The sequence below is a fragment of the Kogia breviceps genome, chromosome 20 (genome assembly GCF_026419965.1).
Source record: "Kogia breviceps isolate mKogBre1 chromosome 20, mKogBre1 haplotype 1, whole genome shotgun sequence".
NCBI lineage: Eukaryota > Metazoa > Chordata > Mammalia > Artiodactyla > Physeteridae > Kogia > Kogia breviceps.
This window is the reverse complement of record NC_081329.1, coordinates 9,662,794-9,689,655: the sequence shown is the minus strand read 5'-3', so window position 1 is coordinate 9,689,655 and position 26,862 is coordinate 9,662,794. Positions and strand designations below refer to the sequence as shown.

General features: G+C 48.7%; 1 protein-coding gene across 12 annotated transcripts in view; it reads left to right on the top strand.

Moving 5' to 3' along the window:
• DLGAP2 (DLG associated protein 2) overlaps positions 1-26,862 on the top strand; it is a 719,273-nt gene that overhangs the window by 612,746 nt on the left and 79,665 nt on the right. For all 12 annotated transcript variants that reach the window (XR_010838517.1, XR_010838518.1, XM_067022654.1 and 9 more), the window contains 2 exons: positions 21,362-21,509; positions 26,158-26,377. Coding sequence is in view for 10 of the 12 variants with exons in the window: in XM_067022654.1 (XP_066878755.1) it covers positions 21,362-21,509; positions 26,158-26,377 (368 nt within the window). In the remaining 2 variants the exon portion in view is untranslated. The remainder of the gene's footprint in view (positions 1-21,361; positions 21,510-26,157; positions 26,378-26,862) is intronic.

Genomic DNA, 26,862 nt, shown 5'->3' with positions numbered 1-26,862 from the left:
CCCGGACCAGGGCACGAACCCGCGTCTCCTACATCGGCAGGCGGACTCTCAACCACTGCGCCACCAGGGAAGCCCAGGGATCAGGCCTTTTAAGAATTGCACACTTCGTTTTCCTATTGACAAGGTCTCTCCTCCCTGCCTGCTGACCCCAGACTGGTCGTGCTCCCTGGAGCCCTGTCCCCAACCCTTGACTTCTCCCCGCGGGACCACAGTTCCCTTCTTCTTCGGCGGTCGGCGCCTGCCTCTCATCCCTCCCCTGGTACAGCATCTGTACCAGGCGCCCACGCTGACCATGCTCAGAAGATATCGTTCGGAGTTTACATTTGTAAAACCCACATCGTTACCCGACATCGTAAAAATTCCCTCAGAAACCCAAGAGAGTGATGGAGAGGCAAGGCCACGGACAGAGTAACCGCTCACCGTCCGCGTGTGGAGTGGAGCTGGGGGTTCATCCGCAGAGGCTTTAACCCCAGCACACCCACTGCACGTCACACCTCGGGAAGCGTGGGGGGCAATGAACAGAACATGCTGCCTGACACCTGCTCCTGTTCTCAGCTCACTCACGGTCTGCGTTGGCCTTGCAAACACTGCCCGCTCTGTCTGCAGAGACGAGCCCTCGGTCGGGCGCGTCTTCCCGTTATTCTGTGTTTATCACTCCGTTCATCCCCCCGACACGTGCCAGGCACCGTGCTAAATTCTCCTTACACGTGTGTGAGAGAATTCTTTCCCCCCACATCTGACACTGCAGTGGAGGTGGGAAGGGGAGCGGGCAGCGCCCTGGGACATGTCCAGAGGACACCGTGCCCTGCAGGACTCCTCTGCTAATCTGCAAAGTCTGCGAAACTCCCATAACAAGTTGCTCTTTGCGTTAACATATGAAATTTCTCTTTAAAATATGTTACTGGGAGGTATGTCAAGTAAGTTGTTGTTATTGCCTGTTAGGATCTTAGCACATCTTAGGTTTCAGGCTTCCCTGGTGGCGCAGTGGTTGAGAATCCGCCTGCCGACGCAGGCGACACGGGTTCGAGCCCCGGTCCGGGAAGATCCCAGGTGCCGCCGAGCGGCTGGGCCCGTGAGCCGTGGCCACTGAGCCTGTGCTCTGCAATGGGAGAAGCCACAACAGTGAGAGGCACGCGTACCGAAAAAAAAAAAAAAAAGAATTTTATAGGTTTCAATATAATTTCACTTATTTTCATCCTAAATAGCATCATGAAAGCTCAACTCTTTACCCAGGGAAATAAAAACTGTGCCCATTTTATGGACCAGAACCCTGAGTCAGAGGAACAAGGTACTGAAGGCCATGTAAGGGACCAGGGGTTTGAAATGAAAAGTTCTTTTAATCCCATGTCCAAGGAAAGTATTTCGCCCAAATAGCAGGATTGTGTGCCTGGGGGCCGGCATGATCTCTGAGGGAAAGAAGGTGGTAGTTCTAAAGTTGTGTTGAAAATACGACTGAAGGGCTTCCCTGGTGGCGCAGTGGTTGGGAGTCCGCCTGCCGATGCAGGGGACGCGGGTTCGTGCCCCGGTCCGGGAGGATCCCACGTGCCGCGGAGCGCCTGGGCCCGTGAGCCGTGGCCGCTGCGCCTGCGCGTCCGGAGCCTGTGCTCCGCAACGGGAGAGGCCACGGCGGTGAGAGGCTGGTGTACCGAAAAACAAATATATATGTATATGACTGAAAGCCTTCAGATTTAGCCGTGCACTGAATGCTTTCCCTCTGACACCACAGAACGTCACCAGCAGGAGCTGACTGACAGAACGGTTTAAGTAAGAGTCAAGTGATAAACGTAAGAATTCGTGTCTGCCAACCTCCTTTAGGTTTTATTCTCAGTGTACACAATTAATTCTATTCACATTCACAATGGTATTTAAGAATGCAGATAAAATAGCCAGACGAACCTAGTAATTATCCTTTCGTTTTAATTTGGCGGATTGATGGATTTATGTTCTTCTCGTTGAACTATCATATGGGCACACTGAAACCGTAGGAGTTTTACGAGCCTCCCGAGTCACAGGAAACGCTGGTATAAAATGGACTTTCCCAGCAGCCCTTCTTCAATCTGCGCAGCTAAGACCTGAAACGAGATTGGGTGTTTAGTTGCCTGTTACCAGCCCTTCTGAGCCGTATAATATAAAACCCCTTCTTGTGAAGGCTGCGCGTACTCGAAATGCTTGACCTCTGGGGACAGTGATTCTGTTGAACACTGTCTTGTCTTCCTGCTGTTAAACCGAGAAAAAAGTCAGTCTTCTCATTAATAATTGAGTGCCTGTCCTTATTACACGTATAAGGATTTTGGCTTTCACCTTGCTGTGTTCTCTATAGAGTGCGAGGTGACAGAGAGTCTTTTCACTCTCGAAAGAAAAATGAAACAAAAACAGACACACAAAGACCTGTCACAGCTGTCTTACTGCTCAGAATTCTCAACAGTTATGTTGACTGATCAGGAAAATGAGACCCCCAGGCCAGGGACAGACCCTGTCTCTCTGTAGGTCAGACCCTGCCCATAGGCAGATACCATTTATTTTAAACGAAGTGCAAATTTCAAGATGCTACTGAATCTAATTTACTAGATTTTTAAATTAGCTTATGTATTAGTATCTGGAGAATTCACTTTTTATAATTATGAAAGGTAGACCAACTAATTTAATTTGGGGGCTTTGGGGTATTTTTGTCTGCTTAGTTGAATTGAGAAGTCAAAGCTCTAATAATTTTGAACATCTCTGAGTCATTCTCTCAAGAAGGTAGCATTTTAAATTTATAGAGAAAGGAGAGCTTATTTTAAGAACCTACTTCATATATAAAGATAAACTCAGGTGGGTTACAGATATAAGCAGAAGAATCATATTTGTATGTGTGAGTATATACAGGTATATGTGTGTGTGTGTATATATATATACGTGTGTGCATACATGTATGTGTATATGCGTGTGTATGTATATGTATATGTGTATATATATATACATGAATGTGTGTATATGAATATTTTACAATCTTGGGTTGGAGAAGGCATATCCAAACCTTATTCCACAGTGAGAAACTACAAGACATTGACAGATTTTAATTCATAAAACTAAAAATGTATTCATGGTAAAAGCCAACAAACAAATCAACAAGCTAAAAGTACTGTCACCAAAGTAAAACAATCATAAAAACCTAGGAAAATGTTCCATAATACAGGAGACACATTTTCATACTCTTAATATGAAGAGATGCCTTACAAATCAGTAAGGAAAAAGTGAGCACTGTAGCTATAAAAATGGACAAAAGCCAGAAAAGACTGTTTATGGGACTTCCCTGGTGGCACAGTGGTTGAGAGTCCGCCTGCCGATGCAGGGGACACGGGTTTGTGCCCAGGTCGGGGAGGATCCCACATGCCGCAGAGCACCTGGGCCCGTGAGCCGTGGCCGCTGGGCCTGTGCGTCTGGAGCCTGTGCTCCGCAACAAGAGAGGCCGCGATAGTGAGAGGCCCGTGCACCGCGATGAAGAGTGGCCCCCACGTGCCACAACTAGAGAAAGCCCTCGCACAGAAACGAAGACCCAACACAGCCATAAATAAATAAATAAATAAATAAATAAACCATGTCAGCACCAGTATTTTAATTTAAAAAAAAAAAAAGAAAGCTGGAGAAAAATTAAAGACACATTACATACAGAGGAACAAAAAATTTTCACAGACATTTTGTTATAAAGAATTCAAACCAGAAAATAATGAAGTAACAACTTTAAAGTATTAAAAGAGCAACCTAGTAACCCAGAAGTCTAGACTTAGAGACAGTGTCTTTCAAAAACGAAAGTGAAATAAAGACTTTTTCACAAAAACAAAAGCAGTGAAAAACATTGCCAACAGACCTGTACTCGGAGAAATATTAAAGGAAGTTCTTCAGGCACGAATATGGGATAATACGAGGACAGACAGACATCTGGAGCTGTGCAAAAAAAGGACAGCTCCGTATCTCAGTTGTGATGATAGCTACAGGACCATGCGCCTGCCACCATGCCCAGAGCTCTGCGGAAAGGGAGGGATGCTGGCTGGGCAACTGAACCGGAACTGGAAAACCGAATCCTGCAAAATCAGAAACAGAGGGCAGTAAAATGGAGTGTGTGCCAGTAGCTCCTCTGTGGCGAGGCATAAACATTAATCCGGGACAGGAGGAGGGGAGAGCACTGCAGCCTCACCCCCTTTTTGCTGGTTCACATCAGGCAACATAAGACATGCCCCTTGGCCGCTGGTTGGAGAGATCGAACGAGTCACAGGAGAGAACCCCGGCTCGGAGGTGAGCGCCGGAGAAGAGCCGGGAAGGTGGGCTCAGATGGTCCCTCTGGCTCCTCACCTGCGCCCAGAGAAGGGGGCTTCCTTTTCTCCAGACGTACACTGACTTGATTCGTCTTGATGACCTAGACACCTACCCTGTGACTCTCCTGGAATTCACTGGCCAGTAGCAACTGGTCGTGCCCCTTGGCTGCTGGGGAGGGGTCAGGTCTGCTTCGGGGCCACAGTGGGGTCAACCCGAGAAACCCCGAAAGGCACAGGGCGTGCAGGATCCATCTAGAACAGCTCACTGAGCATCCCGCAAGGCCACTTTCCCCATTTCTAGGGCCATCAATCTTGACTTTTCTGCTCTTTCCTGATGTCAGGCTCCCTTTTGAATTCGGCACACCGCCCGCACCAGCTCCTAGCACCTCTCACATTCCGACCCCAGGCCCAGTGTATCACAGGCTCGTCTCCCCTCAGCGCCCCGTTTCTGAGCCCCAGGGCAGATCCCTCACCCTCCAGCCCCTCGCAGCTTGGCCAGCCTGTCTTCTCACCCTTCCCAAGGCTCCTGGCAATCTGCCGTCCAGCCCCGCTGAACTCCCTGCAGTCTCCTGGCCGACCATTGGCTCACACTTCTGTGCTCCTGTTCACCCTTCAGTACCCGCTCATGGTTCCCTCCTCCTGAGGGTCTTCCTGAGTCAGTGCCCCGCCAGGCGCTTCCCGAGTCCTCTGCCCTTGCCTCTACCATATGCGTGTCTGCTTTCCCCAAAGGAGAGAAGTCCTGTCTATAACAGCCATCGTATCTTCACTGTGTGGCATTTTATACGGGCCCCATACACACTGAATGAATGAAGAAAACTGACTTCTTATGAATCCCTAGTCAGGGATCATTGTTAATCTACTTAATAAGTGAACTGCTATTAAGGGCACCAGTAAAATCATCATTTTTAAAGTTTCTAAAAATAAAAGTTATAAGTTGAAAAGATGTGTGAAAGCACATTCACATTCACTCAACTCCTTAAACTCTCTAGTAATTAGTCCCCAAAGGACCAGATGCTAGCCTCCTTGAAAACATCACACACCTTAAATGTGCACATCTTCAACCAATAGGGAACCATATGCTCCATGGAGAAGTATTCTCTTTCACAGTTTCCACTGCTACCCATGGTCTGGTGACTTCCACACCCTCCATTTCAGCTGGAGGAAACCATGGGGTTTTCTTCTGTGCCAGGTCACGTTAAAGCTGTTGCCAGCACTACGAGTGTGTATTTGCAGCTCTGAAGAGTGTGACCTCCTGGCTTCCCAGGTAGCTGAAAATGTCTCTCATCAGAGACTGAACAGGAGGTAGGGACCAAGGGACAGGGATGGCACCTGGCGCCGTGCCCCTCAGGTCTCCACCCACCGGGGAAGCAATCCCACAGAAGGCTTTGCAGGTCTCAGCAGGCGTCTGTCTGTGAAGGAAGGTGGACCTGCTCAGCACTGTGGCCTTCTTCTATCTCTATTCATGGATGTCACCAGGATCTCACCCTCACACCTCTTCATTTATTCTGATTGCTTCTCTAATAAATCCTCAGCTTTTGATTCTCAGACTGTGAAATCAGCTCTGTGTAGAGTTATTATTCTCTACTGTTTTCTTGTTTTCTAATTCAGTAATTATGCTCTTATTGTTAATTTTTTTCTTTGTATTTCCTTAGACCTACTTTGTTATTTCTCTCATTCTTCAGCTGAATGCTTATTTAGTAGTGAAAGTGTTTAAGACTATGAATATTCCTATGGGTGTACCTATACCTGCCTCACATGTACCCTGATAGGTGATGCTTTTGTTGTCACTACTTTCTGGATCGTCTGAAATTTTGTTTTGATTTTCACCTTGATCAAGGGTTTGAATGAATTAAATGAAGGAAAGATCAACTTACTAGGATAAATGTAGTAGCCACTAGTAACTACTTTTCTTCCTTTTAATTACTTTTTGAAACTTAAGTATTGTGTAGAATTTTTAATACTGACCACTTTTCCTTTCCAGCCCTTTGGGCAGGGAACTTGATTTTAGAGAAACAGATAAAATATTGTTCTTTTTTCCAATGTTTTCCCATTTCTCATTGTATGAGCTCTCAATTCCCCCAAAAGTCGTCATTCCTGATCACTCTCACAGCTGCATACGCATTTACTCACTCTTCAGTCTACCACAGAGCTACTTTTGGCCTTTTTGCTCCCATTCATCTAAGTGTGACATGTGCTTTCCTGCACAAAGCTGAGGACGTTTCCTCAGTTCACCTCATGCTGAACTGCCAGAGTTCAGATAGCAAAATGGACAAAGAATTTGTCACACTTGAACAGTGAAGAGTGTTGAAAGCAATCACTCTTTAAACACAAGTCACTGTCTTTACCTCTGTGGACTTCAAACGTCTAACAGTGACACACAGAGGCATCAGCTGAGCACTTGTGAGAGGTCAGACAGGGCTTTCTGTTAATAAACCAGAAGCCAGTGGCTGTCAAAGCACTGACTGTTTCCAGAGAATGCACTGAATAAAACAATTAGAGCAAAGAGAGGCAAATCTGTAAGATTTGGGTGCAAAATTAAATAAAATTAAGCCGAATAGTAAACCTGAAGCAGCAGTGACTTTTACTAAGTCACATTATATGCAATTCTCTCAAATGTAGTAAAGATGATTTATTCTATTGAAATCATTGTCTTCCTTGGTGTATGATAATTAATATGTGAATTCTCCATTTATTTGTTCATCCAATAAGTAAGTGTATGTTAAGGGCTGGGTGTGTAAGTAAGATATCAAGTAAATAAATGAACAAGTGTACAGATTGCCAGGATATTAACTAGGCATCTAAAACTAAACAGTTAATTTTAAATGACAGAAATCATTTTCACAGAGTTTAAAAAATGAGGTTTTGATGAACTAAACTGCTTTTGAAATAATCATTTTATCATGGTTAAAAGTGTTTTTAAAATCTCTCTTATTGCAAAATTTGGCAATATATATCAAAAAAAAAACACTTACGTTCATTCTTCCCAGAGCCTCCAGTGAGAACTCAGTCTGGCTGGAGGCGTGGTGTCCGTCTGTGATACCGTGAGCAGAGAACCCGGTCATGCTGGGCCAGACTGTGACCTACAGTTCTGATGTGAGCTAACCCTTGAGTGTTGCCTTAAGCCAGTGAATTTATGGTAATGTGTTATGCAGTGTATTAGTCAGGGTTCTCCAGAAACATAGGGTGTGTGTGTGTGTTTGTGTGTGTGTAGAGAGACAGAGACAGAGAGATTAACTGTAAGGAACTGGCTCTCGTGATAGTGCAGGCTGGCAAGTCCAAATTCTGCAGGGCAGACTGGCAGGCTAGAGGCCCAAGGAAGAATTTAGGCTGTAGCTCGAGTCTGAAGACAGTCTGGAGGCACGATTTCTCTTCCCGAGGAGGTCAGTCTTTCCTCTTAAGACTTTCAACTGATTAGACGAGGCCCACCCATATAATGGAGGGCAATCTGCTTACTCAAAGTCCACCAATTTAAATATTAATTGCAGCTAAAAAAAAAAACATCACAGCACTATCTAGAATACTGTTTGACCAAATATATGGGTCCCACAGTGTAGCCAAGTTGATATATAAAATGAACCATCAGACACAGCAGTGGAAAACTAATACAGGAAGTCACTAGGGAATTTCCTGGCACTCCAGTGATTAGGACTCCACACTTACACTGCCATTGGACCGGGTTCAGTCCCTGGTAAGGAAACTAAGATCCTGAAAACCAGTGGCACAGCCAAAAAAAAAAAGAAAAAAAAGGAAGGCACTAAAATATTAGTAATGGTTATCTTTGGGTGGTGGATTTGTAGCTGAAGTTTTTTTTAATATTTTTAAACTTTTTCCAAAAGCATATATTAATGTTAAAATAAGAAAAGATATTGAAAATCAGTTGTATTGTCTTCTAAGCGCCCTCGTAACCTGTAATTACTGTCTCTCCAATAATAATACTGCATTTAAATGAATTTTCCTTGTGTTGTAAAGTTACAATAGTAATAAATTTATGCTCAGTGACTTTATTAGACTTTTCAGCTGCAAGTGGAATTATAATTTTATGTGGATTTTAAAGCCATAAAATGAAATTTATTCCCAGCAGTATTCCCACATTTTGTGTCTCCAAGGCTCATATTACATGAGACTTACGGTAAGAGATGCTGGTGGAGAGATGCATGTCATTGGGAGTAGTGTGGCTTGGCGTTGTCACCAGGGAACCTCTTCCCTGATGGAGTGAAAGTGATGTGCATTTGAGGGTTGCTTACCTGGAGTCTCTCTAAAACCACTTCCAGTTCAGGGCGTTTGTTCATTTCCCGTCAAGCAGATACTGACCGAGCTCCTGTGAGGCGTCAGGCACCGCTTAGGTGCTTTAGAAACATAATGAACAAAACAGAGAAATCCCAGGCCTCGTGGTTCTTAGTCTCCAACAGAGGAAGACACACCATTCGCGTGATAACGAATCAGTAATAAATGAGTGAAGGGCATCTCATGTTAGAGGCGGGAAGTGCCACAGGGAAAAATGATCCGGGTCTGGGGGGTCTGGTGGGCCTGCGAGCGTGGGTGTGTGGGTGGCTTGGGGAGGGGGGTTGCAGTTGAAGTGGCCTGGTCAGGGTGGGCTTCCCGGGAAGGTGACAGCCAGGCACTACGTCCTGTCGTGGTGATTATTTGTCTAGGGGACCAGGCCTGGGAACGGGTCAGGATGCTTCTAAGCCAGGCTGCACGTTCCCTCATTGTTCTCCGGGCAGGAAAGGCCGGTCAATACGTGACCGTTTAATGATTACACTGCAATGATGACACTCAAGTCTCCTCCACGAGAAGAGTCCCCCACCCTGCCTCCCCGCCCTGCAAGGACCTCAGGGCCCCACTTCTGCATCCGCACCTGCCCTGTGTCAGGGATTCCACAGTCACGCGGCACCATGCTCAGTGCTCAGAGCAAAGTTGGTGCTTTGCTCTGTTGGGCACAGGGGTGCCCGAGACGTTTAAACAACGACCACACCGTCTGGTGACCAGACGCACTGGTCTCTGACCGGAGGTGGTCAGCGTCTGCGTGGATTCGGGCTTTCTCTCCAGGAAGCAGGGCTGAGTGAACTGTGCCCTGGGGGCCCTGCTCTAAGTGCACCGCGGTTGCCCGCCCTTCACGCAGATACAAACCTTGTCTCCCAGCACCGGCGGAAAGACTTTTCAAGGGTGTGTTTATTACTGTTTGTGGATGAAATGGATAAACATCCAGATTCTCTAAAAGGTCCCTCAGTGAGGTCCCCTCTTCTTCTATCCAAGTAGACCTGCATTTCTCAAAGTGTGGGCTGGTCCGTAGACCACCTGACATAGAATCACCTGGAATGTTTATTAAAATTCGGATTTGGGGCTGACCCCACCCTCTAAATCCATCTTGGGAGTGTGATCTAGGGATCTACATCATTGGCAAGTCCCCAGGGGATTGTGATACAGGTTAGCACTTGTGAGACCATGAAATGGATGTTTTCCTGCTGCCCCGACACTAGCCTTGACTATAAACCGGCAACTGTCAGAAACTTTAATAAAGAAAAAAGCTCTGTACTTGCTTAAAAACAATCTCGGGCTTCCCTGGTGGCGCAGTGGTTGAGAGTCCGCCTGCCGATGCAGGGGACACGTGTTCGTGCCCCGGTCCGGGAAGATCCCACATGCCACGGAGCGGGTGGGCCCGTGAGCCATGGCCGCTGCGCCTGCGCGTCCGGAGCCTGTGCTCCGCAGCTGGAGAGGCCACAGCAGTGAGAGGCCCGTGTACCACAAAAAAAAAAAAAAAAAAAAAAAATCTCAAACGTAGAAGAAGGTGTGGATGTAAGTAGCAATGAAAGGATCTCAGGCCAGAGGAAAGTTCCCCTGCGATGGTCCCAAGAACGGTCGCCGAGCGGAGCCCTTGCCCAGCACTGCCGGAGGGGGGTCTGACACCCTGTACGGGGCGGGGGGTGGGGGGGGGGGCTCGTGGTGTGACGAGATACATACTGCGGTCGCCTCTGTCTTTGAAGCCCTGGTAAGAGAAGTGGGATGGAGGTCATGACTCGGCCGCGAGCTTCTCTGAATCTTTGCCGCGGCCTGAGTCACTGAACCGCCTGCACGACCCTGAAGTGCGTGGGGCTGGGCTGGTCAGTGTCACGGGGACAGAGTCTGGGTCACGCACGTTAGCGATCACTCAGCCTCACGCTGCGCGAGGGGACGGGGGAAATTCAGACCCCGGACCCAGGTGCCCTGGCTGCAAACCTCTGCTCTTCTCGGCCCGCAGCCCTCCGTCTTTGGAGGGGTTGGATGGGGGGCGCATGTTAAGGTGAAGCGGAAAGCCCTCCTTTTGCGTTTGTCTCCGTTCACGTGGACGGTGCCGTGCAGGTCCTCTCAGAGGAGAAGGTTTCTCACAGCCTGGAGAAGGAAGGCCGTTTCCATATTCTCCTGAGGTCTTTTTGTTCACAGCTCAGGAGGCGGATGACCGTCCAGTGAGACCAGCCTGTACTTTGTCCATTAGCTTTTTACAAACTTTCCCCGTCCTCATTTACCTAAGACGCCGCTTCAGGGTAGGATTTTTCCATTTAGCAATCTGAGACCTTGCGCTCTGCTCATTTCAGCGACCACCCCCAGCCCCGTGACTTAAAATTCTCCCATCTGAGGGAGGAAACAAAGCACGGGGCCCTGTGCTGGCTCTGAGGCCCTGGGTCAGTGATGGTGCCAGAACCAAAGCTGGCAGCTCTCTGCTCTGGAGAGAAACCGTTGCACGGTTTTGTATTCTTCTGAACTGTTATTTTATCACACAGCTGTAATAATGCACTGCAAATGTTTTTTAACATATGTATAATACTAAAGTAACACGTGCAGGCTTTGGAGGTAGCGATCTTTGTGCAGCATCTGTAGCGCCTGCTCCGGGACCTTTGGGCCCTGGGTCCCCTCTCAGGAAGGATCCCCTTGCCTTCATGAAGTAAGTGGGCTGTCATCCCTTCCCTAGAGAATCAGCCTTTGAGAACAGCCTCAAAGGAGATGAGGACGATGAAAGCGTTTTGTGGTCACCCGTGTGGCCCTGGGGCCTCCCCTCCCCTCCCAGTGATGCCCAGGGCCCGAGAACACTCCATGAACTGGTGAGTGGGGCCTTAGCTTCCTTTGGAAAATTCCTCCCAAACCATCACTGTGAACATACATGTCACTTCGGTTGACAAGTGACAGAAAACTAAATATTGTCCTTGTCTTATCTGATTCCTAACAGCTTTACTGAGATATAGTTTATAGATATGCAATTCATCCACTTGGCATATACGGTTCAGTGGCTTGTAGTATATTCACGGAGGTCCTTGTGATCAACGTCAGGACACGTCTTCACACTGAAGGAGCCCCGCACCTACCGGCACGTCACTCCCCAAATCCTTCCCCAACCACAGCCACCAATGTGCTTTCTGTCTCCACGGGTTTGCCAGTTCTGGATGTTTCATGGACGTGGAATCCGACAGTACGCACCCTGTGTGTCCAGCTTCTTTCACTCAGCGTGTTGATAAGGTTCCTCCTCTTCGTGGCGGGTGTCAGTTCCTCCTCTCTTTTTCTGGCTCAGTGATATTCCATCCTGCGGCTAATCACCGTTTATGTATCCATCCATCACTTGATGAACATTTACGTTGTTTCCACTTTGGGGCTCTTATGAATAATTCTGCTGTGAACGTTCTTGCACAAGTTTTTATGTGGACGCTTATCTTCATTCTCTTATACCTGGGAGTGGAGCTGCAGGGTCATTTGGGGACATCAGATGTATCCTTTTGAGGAGCTTCCAGACTGTTTTTTTTTTGTTTGCTTGTTTTTTGTTTTTTAACATCTTTATTGGAGTATAATTGCTTTACAATGGTGTGTTAGTTTCTGCTTTACAACAAAGTGAATCAGCTATATGTATACATATATCCCTGTATCCCCTCCCTCTTGCGTCTCCCTCCCTCCCACGCTCCCTATCCCACCCCTCTAGGTGGTTGCAAAACACCAGGCTGATCTCCCTGTGCTATGCGGCTGCTTCCCACTAGCTATCTCTTTTACATTTGGTAGTGTATATATGTCCGTGCCACTCTCTCACTTCGTCCCAGCTTACCCTTCCCCCTCCCCACGTCCTCAAGTCCATACCCTACGTCTGCATCTCAATTCCTGTCCTGCCCCTAGGTTCTTCAGAACCTTTTTCTTTTTTTTTTTTAGATTCCATATATATGTGTTAGCATATGGTATTTGTTTTTCTCTTTCTGACTTACTTCACTCTGTATGACAGACTCTAGGTCCATCCACCTCACTACAAATAACTCAATTTCATTTATTTTTATGGCTGAGTAATATTCCATTATATATATGTGCCACATCTTCTTTATCCATTCATCTGCTGATGGACTCTTAGGTTGCTTCCATGTCCTGCCTATTGTAAATAGAGCTCCCAGACTGTTTTTAAACTGGCTGAACCTCATCTACTTGATAATGTAGATTTTCAATGTATTCTATACTATATTGTGCTGTATGTATAAATATAAATATGTTTGTATAGAATGTATCCCTCGTTTTGACTTTTAATTTTCTTATTTATATCCATTTATGCTTTCATCTCTGAAGGCTTACAGATGCATCATTTTGTAGCAAGAACAGATTTATGCACGAACCTTGATACATTTACATCCATTGGTGCTGATAGAGTGTCATAACATGGAAGATAAATAATTGGAGCTTTTCCTTAATACTCATCCTTCTTTCTGACTTTTTAATCTCTCTGCTTTCCTTACAGTGGAATCTAGTTCATAATCCTTTGAGCAATAGTGCCACCTTTTCCTTAAAATACATTTCATAAGTTGAACTACAAGGCAGTTTGAATGGAGACGGAGAGAATTTTTCGAAAGACATTGGGCCTCTTTAAATATATCCTTCGGAAAATCGAATTCTATTAAAATTTATGTGCCACCTGGCAAGCTCCTTGAGAGCAAGGGCGAGTATTCAATCATCTTGTTTCTGTCCTTGGTGCCCAGTAAATGTGTGTTAGATGAATGACTCATTTTGCTGGGTAAACGTATTTGGGGAGAGCGTTTTAACACCAAAAAGCATCTCCTGAGAGGGGTTGCTCTGCTGTGGTCCTTACTGATGAGGGTGCCCTGCAGGCCTCTGGGTTCCTCTCTGTTTATACGGACTCTGCGTACACAGTTCACTAATATTGACCTCTATTTTGTGTCTCTTTGGAAAAATAAATTATAGTGAAAGATGCTAGCAAATTGAAATTTCAAAGAATAAGCTTCAGAAATGATGAATGTCAAGGGTTTAAGTAGATACCTTCTATTCTGGTTACACTCAGCAACTGCTAATACAGATATGGGTAGTAAGGCCAGTTTCGTGATACGTGACTTAGAGGGTCATGGGATCAAGAGTGTTTTCGGTAAAATGGACCCGAGGAGCCTTTCAGTGGAGCCAGAGGGACCCTGAGGGACGCTGTTCTCTGTAAAAATCCAGGTGCGGCTTCAGCTGCCCTTGGAATACTCAGCATCCGGGAAACGCAGTTTCATCATCACACAGAGCGCTCAGAGGGTCGTAAACTCAACAGCGGGCTCTTTAAATAAGCAGAAAGGACATGTATGAGAAAATAAGGGAGGATCTCCAGCAGGGAAAGAGCCTCACTCGGAACTGGAACTGCCGTAGTGAAGCCAGTGCCTGCCAGCCCCACCGTGCAAATACCTCTCGGTTTGACACCCCGGGGCTGAACCCCAGCCACATGACCTCGTAAACGAGATACCGCCATTAGTGTGGACTCCGCTTTGTGATCCTGGCTTTCACCCAGGTCCGGGGGAATGCATCTCATCAGAGTAGCATAGGTCATGTGCCCTTCCCCCGGCCCCAGGGGAGTCTGGGAACGGAACTAGTTAACGCCTGTAGTCCTGCAAGAGGAGCTCACCTCTGCCCGTCACAGTGGCGAATTCTCTGAACAAACAACAACACAAGGACTGAAACGTCTGTGAGCCAAACAGATGACAAAGACCATCACCACTTAATGGAAAAATAAAACGCCCCAGGCAGGAGCTCCGGAGAACTAACTCGGCTACAGAAAACAGCCATACACACTCTGGAGTGTGTTATGTATGTGCTAGGTATCTGTTTGAGACATTTATCTGTGAATTCACTGAATATGTGTGAGATGTGCACGTATACATGTAGCATGTATACATGTAATTAGACCAACACAAATGGAGAGAGAAATTGTGATGGAAACTGCAACACTGCTAAGGTGTTCATTCTCTGCAGATTGAGGTATCATTTCAGTGCAACCTCAGTCAAAGCTGATGCAATTCAAAGCAGCCTCACTTTTTAGAGAAACGGACCAGAAGATTCTAAAATGTGTATGGGGCTTCCCTGGTGGCGCAGTGGTTGAGAGTCCGCCTGCCGATGCAGGGGACGCTGGTTCGTGCCCCGGTCCGGGAGGATCCCACGTGCCGCGGAGCGGCTGGGCCCGTGAGCCGTGGCCGCTGAGCCTGCGCGTCCGGAGCCTGTGCTCCGCAACGGGAGAGGCCACAACAGTGAGAGGCCCGCGTACCGCAAAAAAAAAAAAAATTAAAAAATTAAAAAATAAAATGTGTGTGAAAACGCTAAGGACCTTAGAAGAGCCAAAACAATCTTGACAAAGAAGAACAAAGTTGGACAATTCACACTATCTGATTTTTTCCAGCCCTAGAACCAGCTGTCTCTTCAAGGATCCCTGTTGCCTTTCAGGAGAATGGTGTTTAGAAACCAAGATCTGGGCACTGGATGTGCTCACTGCTAGTTTCCTTAGCAGGCAGAGCTGGTATACACGCTTATATCTATAATTATTTACTTTGTCTACCCATCTGCATCTGTATCAAGCTGAACATGAATTCATACCGATGGCTCTGACTATAATCTAATACAACATGGTTCATTCTAGCTTTTCTCCCTCCCCTTTGCTTATCTGTACGAGACAGGTTTCAATTTCCATTAAGACTTCCTCTTTGAACCAATTTAGAAGACTGATGTTGTTCTGTTTTGTTTTTGTTTTTTGTCTTTTCTAGTTGAAACACTCACTTTATTGTCGACTGATTGAAATTTATTGTACTAAGGTGCTGAAATACTGAGGCGCTATGCTAGTCAGCAACCTTGTTAGCACGTGTCAGACCCTACTGACTAATTCACACAAAGATTTTATTTTATCTTTTGCCACTTTGTCCAAGACAGTAATGATAGCTCTGGTTGACAGATAGCAGGCATGTGAGTATAGCAGGAGATCCAGCTCTTTAGTCTGTTTTATTCATATATTTTTTTAAAGTTTGGGGCTTCCCTGGTGGCGCAGTGGTTGAGAAGTCCGCCTGCCGATGCAGGGGACGCGGGTTCGTGCCCCGGTCCGGGAAGATCCCACGTGCCGCGGAGCGGCTGGGCCCGTGAGCCGTGGCCGCTGAGCCTGCGCATCCGGAGCCTGTGCTCCGCTACGGGAGAGGCCACAACAGTGAGAGGCCCACGTACCGAAAAAAAAAAAAAAAAAAAAAAAAGTTTGGGAAGTTGATAAAGACATTTCATTAATTAATCCTTAAAACAACTGAAACCAAATCCATGCCAAAGTTCCTGCTTGACATGTGTTCCTCAAAAGATATTATCTCTTTCAACATATGCAAAGCCAAGAAAGGCATAGTTAAGGGAAGGAATATTACCTACATAGTATTATACATCAGCTTTTCAGCATGACAGAGAAAAGGCAGAGTTCCTTCATTTAGCAACTGAGTCTCTTCTTCACATACTCTGCCAGAATACATCGTGTGACCGAAAGATGTAGGAGTCTTGATAATCTGCTCATCTTTTAACCCTTGCTAATAAAGATGAACAAATACTCATCCATGGACTTCAACTAGTCTAATCAGATGGACCAAACAGGTCGCTTTTCAGAACCTGTTTTCATATCTAAATTGAGTCACTGCAGACCTAACTTTCAAATATTTGGGAATTTTTCCAGAAATCTTTCTGTTATTGATTTCTAGTTTAATTTATTTTGGCCCAAGAACATACTTTGTATGATTTCTATTCTTTCAAATTTGCTAAGGTTTGTTTTATAATAGAGTCTATTCTGATGGATGCCCAATGGGCATTCCCTTGAGGAGACTATGGATGATACTGTTGTGGGTTGGAGACCATCTGCCCTTAAGACAGAGAGCTCTTGGCGTCAGAATAGAGCAGGGTTTCTCAGCCTCAGCGCTAGTGATATTTGGAGCCAGACGACTCTTTTCAGTTGACGACCACCTGTGCACGATAGAGTTTAGGTAGCACCTCGGGCTCCGCCCAGCACCCACCCCCAAGCTGTGACAACAGAGTATCTCCAGGCGTTCCCAGTTGCCCAGGGATAAGGAAAGCTCACAGAGACAGAATATATCAGCGTGACAGAAGAGTGAGTCTAACCATCACAATTTAAAACTTCTGCTCACCAAGAGGCTCCAGTAAGAAGGGGACAAGGCAGGCCACAGGGTGAAGGAAAATATTTGAAATGCATATCTGACAAAGGACTTGAATACAGAATACATAAAGAACTCCCACAAAACAAAACTCTAAAGACAAATAACCCAATTAAAAATGGGGGGGGAAATGTTGAAAAGTCACTCCACAAAAGAAGATGTACAAACAACCAGTGGTCGCATCATTAGTCATCCAGGAAATGAGGAGTAAACTTTAACGAGACACCACTTCACTTTCAGTACAATGGCTCAGCTGGAGGAAAATGACAGCCCAGAACGCTGATGAGCGTGTGGGGGAGGGTTACAGAAAAGAAACTGGCCGAATTCATTGAGTCCTGAATAGGAGATCTGCACATTTCACACGTATCAATTTGTCTCAATTTATAACAATGCAGTGGTGTTTATCTTTCTGTTCCTTGATTTCTATTTTAGAAAAAATTATGTATTTTTCATGACTTCACCTAGGTTTGTTCTTTTCAAAAAAATCAAACAGTTGCTTTTTTTTTTTTTTTTTTTTTTTTTTTTTGCGGTATGCGGGCCTCTCACTGTTGTGGCCTCTCCCGTTGCGGAGCACAGGCTCCGGACGCGCAGGCGCAGCGGCCACGGCTCACGGGCCCAGCCGCTCCGCGGCACGTGGGATCCTCCCGGACCGGGGCACGAACCCGCGTGCCCTGCATCGGCAGGCGGACTCTCAACCACTGCGCCACCAGGGAAGCCCCAGTTGAAATGTTTTGTTCAGACAAAATCTGACCCGGAAAAATGGGGACCCCATCTGAGCAGCACCCCCCGTCAGCTCCCTCAGGTGTGTCCTAAGACATTTCTACCAAACTCCCAGACATGGTGTATTAGGAACACCTACGCTCCCGTCTGCGTCCCCAACACCATAACCCTGAGCATACCTCCGCTGTAGCACTGCCAGATGTAAGAAAGACAAACAGTGAAATTTGAGTTTCAGGTAAACAGTGCATTTCTTTAGTATAAGGATATCCCACTTGGGACACGTTTGGAACGTACTGATATTAAGAGTTACTTGCTGTTCCTCTGAACTTCAAACTCAGCTGGGTGCCCTGCGTTTTTATCTGGCAGTTATTCCTCCATCGTTGCTGTCTTGCGCGCCTGACCTCTTCCTGGCACCCGCTCAGAGGAAATCTGCAGAATTTAGTGGAAAGGTACAAAGGCCTTTGTAGGGAGTGCTGGCCAGTAAAATAATACACGTGAGGAACAGAGGAGTAGAATCAGAGCAACAGGTCCAAACGGTCGAGCGAGGCGCGAGGGGAAAGTGCAGGACGCAAGCTCGGCAGAGTATAGCCAAGTTCCCGGAGCCCGGCCACCAGCCACCTCCTCTCCGGATGCCTTTCCAGCCACGTGATGTGAACCATTCCTCCGTGAGCACCCCCGGCCTTCCAGTCAGATGAAGGAACCTGATTCTGAGCCTGTTTCCTGACCCGTTTCAGAAGCCTGTTTATTTTGTCTAAATATGCAAGCATATCCACGTGGATCTGAATAGCTGAATCCAGAGGCCTGGCATGTATTTTGTTACGTGCATTTGTTTTTACAATGATCCGAAGTCACAGAAGAGGTTTGTGAGCCTGTGATCCAGCAAACAACTCTGACACAGTTTGCAGAGGGAAAGGAAGAAGTAGAAAACTAGGAAACCTCTTTTATACGACTCCTTTTCACTCTTACGGCTTTCCAAAATAGGTTTCCAATCTCATTTATGCATATATGACTGTCTAACGTGGGCATCATTTGAAAGGGAAGAAAACTGGAAAAAAAATATGTTTCATGTTATTTTAGAAAACGTTCTATGGTTCCCTCTTAAGAATTTCTGAGCCACCAGGAAGTCTATACATGAAGATGTATTTCCATGCCTGACAACTGAGATGTCAAAGTAGGAGTTATTCTTATGAGGGAATAACTGAGGGTCTTAAAGGGAACTTCAAAGTGGTATCAGCTCCCGAAGACAGATTTTCTGAGGAAGAGCGGAACTCCGTCGTCAGGAATGGAGGGAGAGGGACAGGTCCTGGGGTCCCGGCCCCGCTTCCAGTGGGGTCACGGCAGCCCCGCCCCTCCACCGTCGGCTCTCCTCCCCGTCTCAGCTCCTGATTCATCTCCGGGTCTGTGATTTGAGAATCGCTGGCCTTCCTGGGCAGTATTAGAAGACGCCAAGCTATGAAAATGTGTAAAGTTCTATGAACCCTAATGAAGCCCAGTTGGGTGTTTTCAACTGTTTAAAACATTTGGTGATAAGAGGACCAGACCTCTTGGGCCTTTCTGCTCCTGTGACTCAGCAGCTGCAATCTTGGGGCTAAAAGCATGAGTTTCGGAGCCAGGCTGCCTGGCCCCAGAGTCTAGCTCTGCGTTCGCCCCGGGGGCACCTGGGCAAGGTGCGCCTCGGTCTGTCCGTTCGCACAAGGAGGCCCTACCGTGTGGGGTTCCCGCGAGCGCTGAATGGGTTGGACCCAGCATAACAGTGTATAGCAAACGTTAGCTGTTGTGAGTCTGTAAAACAAGTCTGATTAGCTTTCCATAGTGGAAGCTCTTATTTAAGAGGCTACCCTGTGTTGGAATAAGGAGATGGTTGGGAGTTTTTAAAATGTGTTTGAAACGTAGAATCACAAGTACATGGAATCGTGTGTGGGTACCAGCCAGCCACCACCAAAGGGGCATTTGCTGTAGTTCTGAGTCGCCCCCCGGCTCATGGCGCCAGGCTCTGGGCTGGAAATCTGGATACAGAGATCAAGAAGACACAGCCCTTCTCTTAAAGATTCTCAGAACTTCAATTTGAGAATGTTGAAACGGTGAAGAGCGGTGTTAATCAGCAGGGAAAGCTCTTCTATCGGAAGGAAGGAAGATAAAAGTGCTAACAGGTAGAAATCGTAGTGTGAGGTCAGCGATTCAAGGAAACAGAAGGAGAGGGGAACCCAGAAAGGTTTCATTTTTGCAAAAACAGACATGAGGCCGAGAGCCTGAGGGTCCAGGCAGCACACCTCCACACACACCACCGAGGCCGCGATGCTCAGGTCCCTGCAGGTGACCTTGGACTAAACACGGTGCCGGTGAGGCTGACGAGGTCACGTCCAAGCTAGCCTGCGCCCCACGTGGCAGCTGTGGACACTTGGGTGGTCGCACACCGGCCTGCTTCCAGCCGCGGGCCCACGGAGGTGCAAAGGGACCTGCGGCCGTGCTGGGGCAGACCCCGGCCCGGAGCAGCGGGGGTGACAAGGAGTTGGGCAGGGGCTGGCACCCTTTACGAGCCGAGGTCATAGCTGGCTCCACGCTTACTTCTCTCCCATTCCCTTTCCTTTCTTTTCTTTTTTTTTCTTTGTTTTTTCGTTTTGAGTAGAGAGGAGGAAGGTAGGAGCTGGAATATGTTATACACCTGGTTTTAAAACAAAAATTATTATTATAATTTATAATATAAATTGTGTTCTATTAATATCTAAAAATACATATTATTAATTTTACCCAAAATAATGACTTCATAAGAAATGGGCTTTGCTTAATCAGAACTTTTCATTGAGCCCATTTTTTCCTCTTCTGCCCCATTTCTAAAGAAGTAAGGCACAGAGAAAACAATTTACATCAAGAATTTACTTTGAAAAACAAGGGAACATTCTTCAGCCAAATATGGAGTCAGAATTAGCAACCTCATATTTATACACAGGCCTGTGCACTGATCCTATTTAATGTTCCCATTGTGACCTGCAATACAAAAGAAGAATAAACTCATTATTTGTGTCCACATTATTCCAGTTTGGGGTCAAATAAGAGGAATTCTTACTATACTGTGGAAAGTCTATCACCAAAACCTGAAAGGAGTTCAGTTAGTCAGAAACGTAAGCTAAGCCGAACCTTCTACATGCCAGACACCCTCAAGGTTTTCCCGTACTTTTTAACATTTTGCAAAATAACAAGGAGGGGTACCAGACGAAATAGATTTTTAAAGCTTTTTGAGAGAAAATGGTCATTATGATAACAGCATGGATTAGTTTTTTCAGTCTCTGCTGTCTGCCGTATTGCATAATCTGCACAGCTTCTCATAAGGTAAAACTGAAGGCAAGCCTTTGACTTTTTTCTTTTATTATTCTGAGTGTGTAAAGCTGCTGAAAGCTACCATGATTTTTATGAGACTCTCATGGTTTTTTGACCCCAACTCGCTCTTATGGTGTGTGAGTTACCTGTGCTTTCAGCACTTTTTTATTCTATGTGGAGTGATCCTAGTGTCACTACCTGATCATAAAAAGTCAGGTTTTAGGGCTTCCCTGGTGGCGCAGTGGTCGAGAGTCCGCCTGCCGATGCAGGGGACGCGGGTTCGTGCCCCGGCCCGGGAGGATCCCACGTGCCGCGGAGCGGCTGTGCCCGTGAGCCGTGGCCGCTGCGCCTGCGCATCCGGAGCCTGTGCTCCGCAACGGGAGAAAGTCAGGTTCCAAAGCAAGTTTGCAAATAGGCTCCCCTATTGCTTTTGAGGAAATCGCACCTGTGGGAGTGTCTGTCAGGAACGTTTACGTGAGGCAAAGGTGTCCACCGCAGCACGAAGTGTGGTAGCAGCCTCTGGGCGACGCTCGCACAGTTGCTGCGGCCGTGCTCACGGAAGCCTCTTCTCTTCTCTCCGTGTCTTTCCTGTAGCCAGAGCTACCTGCAAGCTGCCAGCGACGGGCCCGCCGGCCACAGCCTGGACCCCTCTGCCAACTACGGCTCCCCGAAATTCCGCTCCCGGAACCAGAGCTACATGCGGGCCGTCAGCACGCTCAGCCAGGCCAGCTGCGTCAGCCAGGTGGGGTCCCCTCTCCCTCGCGCCCCCCCGAGTCAGCCCCTGCCAGGGCCGCAGGCCCGGAGCAGACACACGTTCCAGCCTGGAGTCATCCGGCCTGGCTGCGCCCCGGGAACTTTATAAGATCAGTGACGGGGGCAGGGGCTGCATTCGTGGCTCTGCTGTTCTTTCTCGCACCTGCTCTGGGCCGGGGTGGCGGACTAGCTGGCCGTCTCGGCCTCCATCCCCTCCGCGCAGAGCGCCTCCTTCCCTGTGTCACGACCCCCACGTGGAAGGTCTGGGTTCCACCCCGAGGGGACACACAGGCTCTCCGAGCGCCAGCTGCCCAAGTTCGCCGGTGTTTCTGAGGACAGACACCCGCTCAGCTCCAGGAAAGCCGGCAAGGTCACACCCTCCCTTATGCTTTGAAGGTGCCAGGTGGCAGGTGTGTCCAAACCTTCCCCTTGGCTTCTTACTGCTTGAGCGAGACAGAGGCCCCAGAGGCAAGAGGGGGACCTGCCGGGGGGCCTCGCCGCGTCCTTGCAGACCTTCTCCCTCCTCTCCACTGGACCCGGCCCTCCTCACCCCTCACATCCTAGTCGCCACTCCGAACTCGCCGGTGCCTGGTTCTCAGTGTTCCTGTGGCCCAGTATGTGGCTGGTGCGATGGAATATTTTCAGTCTCGCCCTGGGATCCACAATGCGGCCATTGTCCTGGGAGCGGGCAAGCTCTGGGAACGGGGTAGCTACGCGGCTCCCTGGGCGGGAAGGCAAAACGGTCCCGAGGCCAGGGCGAGTCAGGCTCTGAGAGGCCAGGGCGAGTCAGGCTCTGAGCGGCTCCTCCTCGTCGTGTTGCCCCAGGGGCGCCCTCTGTGCTGAGGCTCCGCCCGGCCGAATCTCCTGAGCTCACGGTCCCTAGACAGTCTCTGCGTTTACGTTGTTTCCGCTCATCCACCATGCGGATAATTCTGACGATGCTCCTTCTTCCCAGGAACCCGGGAAGCTCAGGGCTGCTGCGGCGGATGCTTTGTTGCGCATCAGGACGGGTGCCGGGGCGGGGGGGATGTCAGGAGACCCGCACGGGGGCAGGGAGGGCACCCTGCATCCTCACTCACTGAAGGAAGGACGTTTGCCTTCCTCCGTGCCAGGTCCTGCCATCGTCTCTTATCTCTCCCTCGTCTTTGAAAAGCTGTTTGAGTGCGATCGTAGCTTCTTTCTGTCATGCATCCTTTTCTTTTTTAATTATGGTAAAATATACATAACATAAAATTTACCATCTTAACCACTCTTCAGTGTCCAGTTCGGTGGCATTAAGTACATTTCCAGTGTTGGGAAAACACCACCATCATCTGCAGAACTTTCTCGCCTCCCCAAACTGACCCTGTCCCCACTAAACACCGACTCCCCTCTCTCCTTCCCCAGCCCCTGCCCCACCGTCTACTTTCTGTCTCTGTGGATCTGAATCCTCCAGGGACCTCACATGAGCGGCTCGTACAGTATGTGTCCTTCTGTGTCTAGTTTATCTCACTTCCCCCAGGTCCGCCCCTATGGTAGAGCCTGTTTCAGAATCTGCTTCCTTTCTAAGGTTGAATTATACTCCTTTATGTGAACGGACCACGTCGTGTTTGTCCATCAACAGACGCTTGGGTGGCCTCCCCCTCTTGGCTACTGTGAGTAACACGGCTGTGAACACGGGTGTACAAGTGTCTGTTCACGCCCCTGCTTTCAGTTCTCGTGCACGTATACCCAGAAGCGGCATTGCCGCATCAGACAGGAGTTCTAGTGTTAACCTTCTGAGGCAACTCTCTATGGTTTGTCACGGCGGCTGCCCCATTTTTCACCCGTAGCAGCTGTGCTCACGGTCCCGGGGCCCCCATAGCCTCACCATCGTGCTTGCTCTGGAATCGTCATCCATCCTGACGCCCAAGGAGCCCGCCCCCAGCTGTATGTCGACCTCTCTGCTACCAACGGGACAGTCACCTTTCTCACCATCTTCCCAATTTTCTCTGCTTCGGTTTCTCGGTGCCCACATTCTCCAGAAGCACTTTAAAGTGCTTCTCTGCGTGTATAGCTCACGAAAGAAATTGGTTGCTTCAGCCCACCACTGGTTATTTACTGCACTGGCTTAACGTCCTCCTGGGACACTTCCAGTGGGCCTGAGCTGTGGTTTGAGTCGCCAAGCAAAACACCCACTTTTCCAAATCTCCCTCGAGAACGGGTCATTTCAGTTCCTGTCTAGACCAGTTTGACATCCTTCTCAACTACTTGTTTGGGTGAAAAAAAAAAAAGGCCCCTTCATTTCTAGAACCTCACCGATCAGTTTTGTAGCTGGAAACACTGGCCGAGTGGTCCTCGCGGAAATGTCCGTCACTCGTGTGAAATGCACGTGCAAGCTTGATAGTGTCTCTTCCCGATGGAGAAGCTCCTGGCGCAGGCGGGTTTGCAGAAAGGGAGGGATCCGCCAGAATCCTGCGTCCTGGAGCCGGTGGACGCTGGCAGCGTCACTGGGTTTCTAGCTTTTTCAGGTCGTCTGACGTGGGTCTGTGACATAAATGGCATAAAACGATCTGAGACTTTTGGATATAATTCCACATAAGGGAAAACTCAGATTGAAAGGAATGTGTACTCTGGAAAATGTCATATTTCAAACCAGTGCAAGTGTTTCAGATGCATTTCCCTCACTAGGCACCCAAGGCGATCGTGCTGGGGTGTCGTCATTTGTCTTTGCCCTGAATTTGTGTGTCTCTTTCCTACGTCAGGCGTCCTCAGAGCATTCGGGTGATGCAGTCGCCCATTCATTTTTCTCTGGTCTTTTCTGACTGAACAACCTGAAGATTCTCTTTCTCACCCTGGGCTTCGGGCCAGCGGTCCCGCCTCTAAATCCTCCGCAGCACCTTCTTCCACGGGCTGTTCTCACTGGGATTTGTCCAGTGAAAGGAAAGGAGCCGTTATTCTAGCTCCTGAATAATCTCGGGTAGAAGCAGGGGATTCAGGTAAAGCATCTCAGGTAGAAGCCAGGACGCAGACCCAAGTCTGCAATTAGAGGTGTGGGCGGAAGGTAGGGGAAATCTGATTCTTTTACCTGCTTTTACTCTGTGAACAATTAGAGGAAAAGGATTAATTTGCTGTTGAAAACAATACTTTTTAATTTACCTGTCAACAGAACCGGGGGTGTTCAGGAAGTTGAGGGTGACATTTCAAGCAGTGGAATGAATGACTGTTGGACGTGCTGAGCTGAAACAGTGACCAGGTCGTGGCAGCTGTAAGGACACGGCCGAGAGGAGTGGCTGGGTGCTGGGGAGCAGAGGGGGTCGGAGGGCAGAGTCTACCTGCGCAGGGAGACCAGCCCAGGTTTCCGGGCCCCTCCGTGAGCCCCGTCTGTGGCCTCTGCCTGAGCCCCGATTCCACTCACACCTTCCCACGCCCCCCAGAGCCTCAGCCCTCCCGTGTCAGGGTCACCGCAAGCATCCCCACACACGCTTCCATGTTAACACGTACGGTGCCCCCCGGGGGGTGGGCCCTAAATACAGGAGCAGTGAGGGCGGGGCCGCTCATCCAAGTCCCCTCCAACCACGGGGCAAACCCCAGCCCCCCAGGCCCACCCCCGCCTCTGCCCACGAACCCTGGGCCTGGGAGCAGCTGCACGTCACCTGCCCAACTGGGGCTTTTCGTTCTTAAAATTCCCATCCCTCCCCCACCCCGTGCTCTTGAACCTTGCCTTAGTGCTCTAGGTCACTTTGTTGGGTTTCCATTTAAAACCTCTAGACTTGGCTCCTGGGAAACACACGAGCGTTGCCACCTGGAAACCTCAGAAGGCATGTCCCGCCCTCAGCCGCACACGCGGAGGCCCTCAGCTCACCCGACGGTCAGGCCCCTGCGTGCATGTCTCCTACGACCCCTCCACTAGCCAAAGCCTGATCATTTCTTTTTGAAATACAGTTGGAACCTTTAGGTTCCCAGGGTGACTCTCTACCTGGAAATTAAATCTCAGTCTTGAAAATAATGACTTTACCTGCGGAACCATCAAACAAAGCTCAGGCGCTGCCATCCCAGACTGCAGGAGGGCAACAGCGTCGCCGGAGTTTAGGTGACACGCATGCTGTGTGTACGCAGCCGCAGCACCGTCCCGGACACGGGCCTGCGCTGCTCTCCTGGGATAAGGATGTGAGCGCGTCGCCGAGCTGGGCGCTAGTGTCCGGGACGCTGAGCGGAAGCCGAGTGAGATGAGCTTGAGCCGTTCCCATGCGTCTCGCGGGTGCAGCCTCCACGCCTGGGGTTGTCTGAGCTGCACACAGCCCAGGACGCGAAGGCATCACCTGGAAACGGAGAAAGAGGGGGGACTAATATTCTGAACAGCGTGCGAAACTCTTAAGCTCCCCGTCTCTCTTGCACTGGTAGTAACTACCAGCCGTCCTTCAAAGTTCTGCCTCGGGGTCCACAGGCTCTCAAGGACATCCTGGGAGTTGGCGGGTTTCCTTAGCGTCTTGTAAGAAATAACACCATGAGCTGTTTCCCAAGCGTAACGATTCCCAGCGCTGATTTCAAATTAATTATGCTGAAAATGGAAGCCGGTAAGCGAAGGTGGGGGTGACCTGTGCTCTCTTTTCTTTTGCGACGTGGCCGTGATGACCTTGGCTGGGTCTCGCCATCCCCCGGGCGGTCGGTCGTTGCAGATGAGCGAGGCAGACGTCAACGGGCAGCTCGAGTCGGTGTGTGAATCCGTCTTCAGTGAAGTGGAGTCTCAGGCCATGGACGCCCTGGACCTCCCGGGAGGCTTCCGCACACGAAGTCACAGCTACCTGCGCGCCATTCAAGCTGGTTACTCCCAAGACGATGAACGCATCCCCCTGACGATTCCCTCTGACGTCAGCTCAACCGCCAGACCCACGGCAGGTAAGGGACGCCCTCTGACCTTCCGGGGGCACGTACGGGCGCGGGCCACGTCTGCCCTGCAAGGAGTGGGTGTAAGTTACCCTCCAGACGTTTGGACACGTCCCAGTTACGCTTGTGACATGGTCCTGTTTGCAATGGTGTTTTGAAACATTTCTTTCATAGATAACCTTTCTTCTTCTTAGGGTGAAATCTGTTGCTTGTCAAGGTACTTTACAATACTCAAGTAGAGTCTTCATTAGGTTTTGTGTAGGAAAATTTGGAAGGTGATTGTGTTTCAAATACCAAAGTTTAACAGATTGCAGGAAAGCCTCGGCTGACGTGCGATGACTCCTAGGGTCCTTCAGCGCGGGTCCAGCCTGAGTCTCTGTGGCCTGGTGAGCGGATCCTTAAGCACGATTCAGTGCCGCAGAGCAAGTCCGTCGTTGATGTAAATTCCCTCATCTTCTCGGGGCTGTGCAGGTTCAAGGTCACGGTTTCCTTCAGTT